General features: G+C 39.4%; 1 protein-coding gene across 1 annotated transcript in view; it reads left to right on the plus strand.

The window, feature by feature from the left end:
• GRAMD2B (GRAM domain containing 2B) overlaps positions 1-10,283 on the plus strand; it is a 69,297-nt gene extending 59,014 nt beyond the window's left edge. Inside the window, exons 9-14 of the mRNA XM_004384288.2 lie at positions 77-188; positions 715-837; positions 1,432-1,519; positions 2,436-2,540; positions 5,643-5,736; positions 10,158-10,283. Coding sequence (XP_004384345.1) covers positions 77-188; positions 715-837; positions 1,432-1,519; positions 2,436-2,540; positions 5,643-5,736; positions 10,158-10,199 — 564 coding nt within the window. The 3' untranslated portion in view covers positions 10,200-10,283. The remainder of the gene's footprint in view (positions 1-76; positions 189-714; positions 838-1,431; positions 1,520-2,435; positions 2,541-5,642; positions 5,737-10,157) is intronic.
• Positions 10,284-10,592: the final 309 nt, after the last annotated feature.

Raw genomic sequence — 10,592 nt, forward strand, 5'->3', positions numbered from 1 at the left:
AAGGCTAGGGGTTACAAAAACCTGCCTGTTTAACAAGGGAAAATTGGCTTCTCTTCATTTCACTGTTTCCCTTCAGGATTTCAATGATGAATTCTCAGATCTGGATGGAGTGGTTCAACAAAGAAGACAAGACATGGAAGGATACAGTAGTTCTGGCTCTCAGACTCCTGAATCCGAGAACTCTCGAGGTCTGGAAATCATTGTATTTTGACTAAAACTTAATCTTCCACAAAACGTCCCTACCCCACCCCCTTAAAAAAAAGAAGCACTTTGTCTTCCGACTTAACATTTGGCAAAGAAATCTGGAGAAAGGATACTTTGAAAGTTCAAGGGAAAGAAATTACCTATGTGGTGAAAATCTACTTCCCTTTATATACATTTAATAGCTGTCTCTTAAATAGACATAATATTGGGGTGGTTGAGAGAGATAAATATATAATATTTCCTTACCTTTTATTTAAGCAATATGATTAATTGTTATAGCTGAGTCATCCCTGTGAATCAGTGGGGTGCAGACTGTCCTTATATCATTTATTTGCTTGAGCATTGTTTTTCAACCCCCAACCACCTTAATCAGTTTTTAAGAAGATCCATTTATATTCTCAGGTATTATGCATATTAAGGGATTGATTTGCTTTGAGGTTGATCCCGTGTGTTTTAAATGCACTGGAGGGAAAACGAGAAAACTTACCTAGCCCTGTTTTGGCTTGATAGATTTCCATGTGACAGAGTCCCAAACAGTTCTGAATGTCTCTAAAGGAGAAACAAAATCAGCTTGGGCAGATGCCCATGTAAACAGAATGCCTGAAGGAAAAGCCAAGAGTCTGCCTGTACATGGTAAGGAACTGATTTTTTTTTTTTTTTTTTAACAACTGTATGTAACTTTTAATAGGTCCTAATGTTTCAGTTTATGACTGCCTTTCATATCCCTTCCCCCTACTTCCCACCTTAGGTCTTTGCATATTAGTTCATTTATTCATTCACCAAACAGTACCCAGTGCTTTACTATTGGGAATACAAAGGTGAATAGCCTTCATGGGAGTCACTTCATTATTCTGAATACTTTGAGATTATAATTCAAAAATTGCTGGTAAAATTCAAAGTATTGAATTATTTCCTTTTTACTAATTATTCTAATAATGGTTACCAGTTATACTGGTATGAAAGCAAGAATAGTGTCTATATTGTTCACCATTGACTCCTACACAATGCTTGACACAAAGAAGGCGCTCAGTAAATATTTACTGAATGAATGGTGAAGGAATTTTATAATTATTGGCTAACTGGAAGCTTTTAGTTAATTTTTTTTTCCCTAATTTTCCTTATCTAGGGTTAAGTCTCTCTCTCAAATGCCTCTTCCCCACAGGGGTATTGTTGCATGAAGTAGGTGTGCTACGGCTTTAAAACTGTCTCTTTTTGTATACCCAACAGGTCAGTCAGAAACCGTTGGAATATTACACAAAGTAAAGTCTCAGAAATGTCTGACTCTCCACCATATTCTTATAGTATATGCAATTGTGTAAGTAAATGAATTTACTATTAGTGACTTAAGAAAGTGATTCAGTTCTCTAAAGGGATAATTTATTCTCTTCATGTTGCCAAGAGACATTGCAAATCTCACTTGTCTTTAATGTGATCCAGATATTTTCTTTGACAATTTTTGCCTCCTACTTCAGCACTTTACTCTGGTAAGCTTAGGTCACATTTTCATATTCATTTTCCTCTTGTTTAAGGAAATAGTGAGAAGGGAGGATGGAAAAGGAAAATGATCGTGCCAGATCCAGCAGAGGACTAAGTTCTGAGTCAATACAATTAATTGGGAAATTGCTCTGTGAATTATGAAGCGTTTTCCCCCTTGTTATTTATTGTCCCACCTATCATATGTCCCTTGGATAGAGGCCAAAACAACTTTAAAATGTCATCTCCTTTCCTGAGAACTTAGGCACTGACTTGTTAAACTTCCCCATCAGCTTCCAGTCTGTAACCAATTATTCTTCTGAAAATAGCCTGACCCAGTTCTGAGCTATTCCTCACAACCAAGCAGCATATGCCCAGTTTCCAGATAGAGTAGGGCATTTGTGAGTCACCAGAGAACAAGGCTGGGCACTTGCTGGCATCCCTTCTAGCAGAGGGAGACAGTCCTGCATGGGATGAGGAACACTGACTTGGTACTCCAGCTTGGGTCTGACCTTGAACAATCATATTAGAATGGCCATTATTTATAAAATGAGGGATTTGGGCTAGAGGATTTTAAGTCCCCTTGCAGCTTTAAGGTTTTGTGACAAACAGCAGCCTTTGAAATAAGACCTTTTTAAAGTCTTATTAACCAAGTTATTTTGGAAAATGCCTTGCCTCTAATGGCTGTGCATTTATTGTTTTATTAACATCAAGTCCTGGTCATTAACCTACTGAGAATGTTTTTTATACCCTCCCAGTGTCTGTGCACTAATCATCTCGACCTTCTACATGAGATACAGAATTAATACTCTGGAGGAGCAGCTGGGATCACTAACTTCCATTGTGGACACCCATCGTACTGAGTAAGACAGTCCCCTCCAGTGCTATCATTTCTTTCCTAGTCAGATTAGTATAATATTTCACTTGAATTTATCATGATTCTTAGCAACCATTAATTGAAGATAGATTCTGTATGAGACATTTTGTTAAGTGTATATTCAGGGAGTAAAGAGGTAGGAGGGTCGTAGAAATGAATGACCTGACCCTGCACTATTCTTGAGCTGCTATAGTGTTGCCAATGACATGGCAAGAAGCAAGCCTGATTTTATATTATCTTGCTCTGTTATCCTAAGACTCAGTTGTGACCTTGGCCCATTTATTAAAATATACACATTTATCTTAGAAAAATGGCACGGAGTAAAAACATTCATAGAAAAGAAGAAATTCAAGTAACTCAGCACTTTCATCATGTATAATTCTTTATATGAGCTCATTTATTTGCAAAACGCTTGACCACTGTAAAGATCCATGTGACTAGTCATTAGTTGAATGTGCCTGTGAAAATATTCCATCACAGTCATTTTTCTTAAGCTTTTGATACACAGTATTTTTAGAGCAGTTCTAGGTTTACAGAAAAATTGTACAGAAAGTACAGAGAGTTCCCATATACCCCCTCTCCCTGCTGCAGTTTCTGCTATTATTAACATCTTGCATTATTAGTGTGGCACATTTGTTACAATTGATGTTCCCTAATGTAGACTATGGACTGTAATTAATCATGTATCAATATTGAGTAATCAGTTGTAACAAATATACCATAGTCATTTTTTTTATTTCTTAGACTATGTACTTTTTTAAAAATAATTGTGTTAGTATTATAATAAGTAAAGCCCAACCTTCCGACATTGTTTAACATGCCTGATCTAATCAAATCTATTCAGACATGAGCTCTTTCCTTTAAATCCATTTACATGAGGATTTTGACACATTGCCTAAAGGTATTTCTTTACAGAGTATCTACCATGTGCTAGAAACTGTATTAGAATGGATACATACATACACGAATATATAAAATCTTCCCTCATTATATCTTCCCCATAACCTTTTAAGATAACTGTTATTCCCATTTTACAGATGAGGAAACAGACTTGGAGAAGTAATTACCTTAATGTCTTATAGTTCATAATAGAATCAGGATTCAAATGCAGGTCTATATGACTATAAAGACTCTGAGCTTCCCAGCCTATCAGTGTTTCTCAAACTTCAGTGTGCATCATGATCACCTGAAGGGCTTGTTAAAACACAGATCACTGGGCCCCAGAGTTTTAGTTTCTGATTCAGTAGGTCTGGGGTACATTTCTAGCAAGCTCCCAGGTGACATTGATGGTGCTGGACTGAGGACCACACTTTGAGAACCCCTGTGTTATACCATTCTAGGGCCTTTCTTTATTCTGTAAGACTTACTAGAGTTCTTGTTCTGTGGCTTACATATATATTGGTGTACAGGTTATTTTTTAACTATAAAGGTACATTTGAGCCAATAAAATATAGAAGCTTAATGAATGCTTTGGAATAGATTCATACTTTACCCTTATTCTTTCCCATCTTTTTCCAAATGTTAATAGAGATAGGAAGTGACTCTAGATTATAGCAGACTATTAGTCCCATTTGCAGATAAGGAGTGGATTTTATTAGGGAAATGTACTTGTGTCCTGTTAACATTTAATTAATTTGGTGATGATAACAGGGCAGTGCCACTAACAGAAGCAAATGGAATGTTCTTTCTACCCTTCAAATAATCAACCAAGGAGGAAGTACAGTCTGAAAAATAGTCATATAAAGGAAAAATCGCAAAGACCACGTATGATATGCGGCTGGGGAACACCCAGGATGGGCAGGTCTGCTAATAAACCACTTTTACTGGACCTGAACTTCCCCAGTGTTTTATTTCTCCAAGGGTAATTCATCTGTGCTGTCTAGGTGGCTGAATCCACAGGTGTAATCTAAGTCTTCCGCTACTGATGAGCCATCCTTTTGAGGCCGTACATTGTACGCACCTTGTTAACACTTTAGCAGCCCGTAGATCGCAGAATCCTAAATGGGACTGCACTCTCAGATTCCTAGCCCAGGATGAGAATATAATGCCACTCAGAATCTCATGTTGACAAATCAGTTTTCTGGGCCTCAAATCCCTAACCTAGAAAACAAAGGATTTAGATTCAGTTTCCTTATTGGGTCTACACTTTTGATAGTATGGGTTAGGATAAAGAAAGCACTATTTGTTTCAGTACTAATAAATAGAAAAACATTCTGATTGCCTTCTTAAAATTTAGATAATCATCCATAATTTACCAAGTGCCTGAATCTCAAAAGTGTACCTATGTAAAATAAATTAGACCAGTTACTGCCATCCAAAAACTTGGCAGCTAAAATTAAATTACAACCAAGAAATACAGAGAAGATACAGATCCATGGTTCTTAACCTTCACATGAAACTCTTGCCAACAACTTTAGACTATCTCTGCAGGAAAGTATACACACGCTTCCACATTTCCTACAAGTTTTAGCCGGCACAGGGTCCCAGTGCACCCCAGAGGAAGAACCCATGCCATAGTCAAATGGTAAATAATGAGTACATCTGTGAGGTTACAAGACAAAGGCAATTACATTTGTAGGCAAGTCTCAAAGAAGGAACTACAAAAATCTCACACTCAATAGAATATTGACTAATTAAATAAAAACAGTCCTAAGCATTCAGAAGGTTTTAGTGTAAATGGCTCCTTCTCCCATGAAAAAAATCTGTATATGACAGAAAAGAGCAATAATTCTTGCAAATTTATGCTGTGGTGGGAATAGAGAGGATGTTAGAGGTTAGTAAAAGGGGGCTTAAGAAACCATGTGCTTGAAAATAGTTGTGTGATTTTTGTTTGGAAACCCAGCCACCAACATGCCCACTTAAATAAAAATAGCCTAAAGGGTTTCCAGTTGAGCTCTTAAGAACAAGTCCCCTAAACGTCTAATCTGGAGTGTGTGGATTACCGCAGTGTGCTTTTCAGGTGTTAATAAGCGAACTGCTTACTGCTTTCTGTTATGACCTATTTTCTGTTCAAATAAATTTAAAATGTGTTCATTCTACTTCTTCCTTTGCCATGCCTGCCCATAATAATTTCTCTTTGTTCTTACAGACAGACAGCACCGTCTGGCCTGGGGTCACAAGTACAATTAAATGTGGAGGTCCTCTGCCAAGAGCTTACAACTAACATAATGAAATTGGAAAAGGTGACTGATGTCTTTCCCGTGTATGGAGACAATAGCAGTAATGCCTGACAATCGCCTTAGGTCAAGGGTTGTACACTCAAACGTCTTTAGTGTGCAGGCAGCAACCTAAATGCCCAGGCTAGGGGACTGCATAGTAAATATGTTGTTGCTATTGTTGCTGTTGTTAGCTGCCATCAGGTTGGTGCCTGACTCCTGGCAACCCCATGCACAATGGGATCGGACCCTTATGATCCACAGGGTTTTCATTGGCTAATTTTTGGAAATAGGTTGCCAGCCATTTCTTCCTAGTCTGTTTTAGAATGGAAGCTCTACTGAAACCTGTTCATCGCAGCAACACTCAAACCTCAGCTGGCAGACAGATGGTGGCTGCACTTGAGTTGTATCAACTAGAAATCAAAACCAGGTCTCCCACAAGGAAGGCAAGAATTCTACCCCTTATAGTAATAGAGAAGAATATTTTTTATTTCCACAAAGAAATAAGTTTTAATCTCATTTTCCTTGAAATACGCAGTCTTGTTGGTCTCTTGTTGTTCCTTCTTGATTAGAAGTATTACTCTGTACCGCAGTACCCAGTGGCAGATAGCTGCTGACACTGGGGCACAGTGTTGGGAGACAGGAGGGTGTGGACTGGAGACCACTGGCCCCGACCAGAGAGGGCCGCCCCAATTCAACACAAGCGGTTTTTTACCATATGTAAAATATTGCATTCAATCCTGGTTGTAACCCTGGGAGGCAGGCGTAATTGTCCCTATCTGGTAGAGGAAGAATGAAAGTTTCAAACTTTACTTGCTCCGGCTGACACACGTAGAACATTGGACCTGCCTGGAATTTGAACCAGGTCTCACTCCAAAGTTACACTTGGAAGCCCTCTGATTTACTGCTTCTCAGAATCCAGTCGTAGGCCTTGCTGATAAGGTTACTGATGCACCTTTATCCCTAAAAATATCTTCCTACAGGGCAACTTGAGAAGCCTGTCCTTAGACTTGTGGCATTCTTAGAAGTCAGTTGGAGAGTGAACAAGGAGAAGAAGATAGGAAAATTAGGAATATCCCAAAAGTTAAACGTTACTAACATTTCTTATTTTCTTTTCTTTTCAACATTTCTGTTCTTTCCCATCTGGCGACTACTTTGTTTTTACCCTAATCCTTAAGGCAGGGTGTAGTGAATCATGTGTTCAATTGGAACTGTTACCACAAATGCCCAGTATTTGGTAGCTTTACATTATAGTGCAGTCCTTGGGTGGTGCAGGTAGTTAATGCGCTCAGCTGCTCACCAAAAAGTTGGAGGTTCAAGTCCACCCAGAGGCACTCAGAAGAAAGACCTACTAACCTACTTCCAAGAAATCAGCTATTGAAAACCCTATAGAGCACAGTTGTACCCTAATACATGGGGTTGCCATGAGTAAGAATCAACAGTAACTGGAAGTGGAACATTATAATGCAGCTATGCTTACTTGGGAAGAAAGATGAAATACAAATGAGTAAAATTATTTTTGGTCTGCTACACTAAATGTTATCTGACATTTAACAACTGAAATATTGAGAGCCAAGGAGTTTCCAAATTTGTGTTCTAAACCAAGTCATGAAGGAATTCATATTGAATCATTGCATCTGTGGGCAAACTTAGAATTTTTTTCTATTTTAAATCCAAAATCAACCAAGAGAAGGTATGGGTTAACTACTAGAATTTCTTTTCTTTTCTAAAATGTTAAATTCTGAGAATTGAAGTTTTTTTTTTTTTTTTTTTTTAATGAGTTGCTTACAAACATTTGGCTTTCTTGCTAACCTAAAGAATGGGGTAGTAGTAATTTTCAAATCTGTTCAACCCTTTGGGTTGGAAGTGCATGGAATCCTGGCACCTTCTTCTGTGTTTCTTCCCACTGTCCCACCAGGCCCAGTAATTAGGGAACAGAAAACAGAAGAGCTTGTTCACAGGGGACAGATAGCTGGCCAAGTGTTGTGCACAGTTTCAGACAGAGCCCAGCTGCTCGGCAAGAGAAGCCTGTGGTACCAGGGGAGACCACCTTTGTCCCAAAGTGGAATCAGTGCAAGAGTAGACTTGGGGTCAAAATGCATATGCTAAAGTTCTAAAAAGTTGTAAGTTGCACACATTGCTCAAAGAAATCTAAGTATAAAAACAATCACCAGGCCATACCCATGTTCTTTTTGATTGGTCTGCCCTTTCCCCAGAGGCACTCTGGCAATAATGCAGCCGAGCTTGGTGGTAAAATAGTAGCTGCATGCTGTGGAAAAGTTTGAGACATGTCTCAGCTCCTTTTACTCAGTACCAACAATTCTGTCTGCTCTGCTTCAGGAAGTGAGCATGTCTAAACCTCATGATCTTTCCCTGTTTGTAACTTCCCTATTTCTATTCATGTCATCATTGCCTGTTCTAAGAATAATTTTTAACTCCTCCTCCCTTTTTCACTTGCCACTGATTGACAAATTAGTAGGTAAATCCTGTGAAGTCTATCTTCAAATGTCTCCTCAATATTCTGCTTCCACTGGCACCATCCTACTTCATTCAGGTCACCCACTACCAGTCTGATAGTGTGAAAAGATCTCATATTTTTTATTTGCATTTTCTTGATTATTACTGAGGTTGAGTATTTTTTCATATATTTATTGGTCATTTGTGTTTTCTCCTGTAAAGTGCCATTTACGACCTTTGTTTTACTTTTGGATTTTTTGTGTTTTGTAGGTGGGTTTTACATATTTTGGGTAGTAGTCCTGTGTTTCAATTTCTTTTCTACTTCCCACTCCTGTTTTCCTAGTTCACGTTGGTCCTGAGGAATGGGTGGGGAAGACATGAAGTAGGAATGCGGGAGAAGAAGGCAGCCCCTTCTGGGTGAAGAAGTAAAGAATTGCTTCCTTAGTATTTCAAATGGCATTAGTGGTGGAGTGGTTTAGTAGAAAGAGCACATACTTGTTCACATCCCTACTCTGCCACTTACTACCTGGGTAACTGGTCATGTTACTTAACCTCCTGGCCCTCAGTGTCATGTGTAAAACCTCAGTGGGGTCATGTGGTTACGGTGAGCATGCATGAAGGGCCCGGCACGTGTGTATTAAATCCCCTTCCTCATCATTTATCCTGTGTATGCCTGTAGGGTATTCCAGACTGTCCCTTCAAAAGAAGAATATATTCCCTTTCTTTAGCATTCAAGGGGTTCCCTACTTCGATCACAATATTAGATAGATAGATGGATGAGTGGATGAAAGGACAGACAGACAGATGGACAGATAATCAGTTCCGACTCAGGGCAACCTTAGGTACAACAGAACGAAATGTTGCCTGGTCCTGCGTCATTCTCACCATCTCTGGCGTGTTCGAGTCCATCATTGTGGCTGTTGTGCCTCCCGGTCTCACTGAGGATCTCCCTTACCCTCACGGGCCCTCCACTTCACCAAACACAATGTCCTCCTTCAGCGATTGCTCCATCCTGATGACGTGTTCACAGCAAGCTAGTCAGACAATGTTCTGTTGTGATCCATAAGGCTTTCATTGCTGATTTTCAGAATTAGATCACCAGGCCTTTTTTCCCAATCTATCTTAATCTGGAAGCTCCTCTGAAACCTGACCACTATAGGTGACCCTGCTGGTGTTAGAAATACCAGTGGCATAGCTTCCAGCAGAACAGCAACGTGCAAGCCATCACAGTACAACAAACTGGCAGACGGGTGATGGATCCCAATACTAGTTGCTAAGAATTCCTTACTCTGAATTCTTTAAAGTTTGTTTATTCAACAAACATCTACTGAGCACATTTTAAATTCCCAACACTGGGCTATATTCTTGAGATCTAAAGATAATGATGAAATCCCTATCCCTACAAAATTCAGAATCTTACGGAGAAATGTATAATGTCTAATAGGAGACATTATGTGGTGTTTGATTAAAACCATTGAATGGGCTCTGTAAAGACCAATTTCACAGGTGATTAAGAGCTACAGTGAGTTATAGCTGCTAACCAACAGGACGGCAGTTCGAATCCACCAGCCGCTCCTTGGAAACCCTATGGGGCAGTTCTACTCTGTCCTGCAGAGTTGCTATGAGTCAGAATCAACTCAACGGCAATGTTGTTTTTTGTTTTTTTGGTTTGCTGAGTGGATTTGCATCACACCTGGTGTTGTTTATGCTTTGTTCTTTTTCTTGTCTCATTTTTCTGTCTACTGACATTTTCATCTCTGTGCAACTCTTTTTTTTTTTCCCAACCCATCTTTTTTTTATTTTTAAAGTGGATTATCAGAGTTCTGTTCCATTGGAAAGTATTTATTTGTTGCACCTAAATTTAACCCATGTGTAGCTTTTTATTTAAGGCAGAGTAAATTAATCATAAGCATTGTATAGGCCATAGCAAATATGTCCTTAGTCTACTCCATTTTATTTAATAATAGGAACTTCTCTTTTATTATTTCAAGATACAAAACAACTTACAAAAGCTGCTCGAGAATGGGGACTGACCGACCTGGTTGCTTGGGCCAACATAATACCTCACACTTCCCTTTGAAGAAGGTGCTCCCTGAGACGTTCTGGTGGAGAGCCCCCTGCTGGTCGGAGGAGCTCATGGCCGGGAATCCAGAGCCACATTTGCACTTGGAGGTCTCCAGCTCAGGAAAAGGGGGGGAAGGAGGAGGATAATCTTGGTTCCTGTGCAATAAATGCTGACCTTGACTCTCTGAGGACGTTTTCACTGCTGCTGCCTGAAGAAAGCAGTTTTCTGGAAGTCTCCGGGAAGGTCCCAGTGGACACTCTTGGGTGATTATGGTTTTGTAATTATGGAAGAAGGTGTCAGCAAACACACTCCACTCCCTCCCTTTTCAGTCTTTGCCACCCTCTTTTTCCCTCTTCCCACC

The sequence above is a fragment of the Trichechus manatus genome, unplaced genomic scaffold (assembly GCF_000243295.1).
Source record: "Trichechus manatus latirostris isolate Lorelei unplaced genomic scaffold, TriManLat1.0 scaffold00121, whole genome shotgun sequence".
NCBI classification, from domain to species: domain Eukaryota; kingdom Metazoa; phylum Chordata; class Mammalia; order Sirenia; family Trichechidae; genus Trichechus; species Trichechus manatus.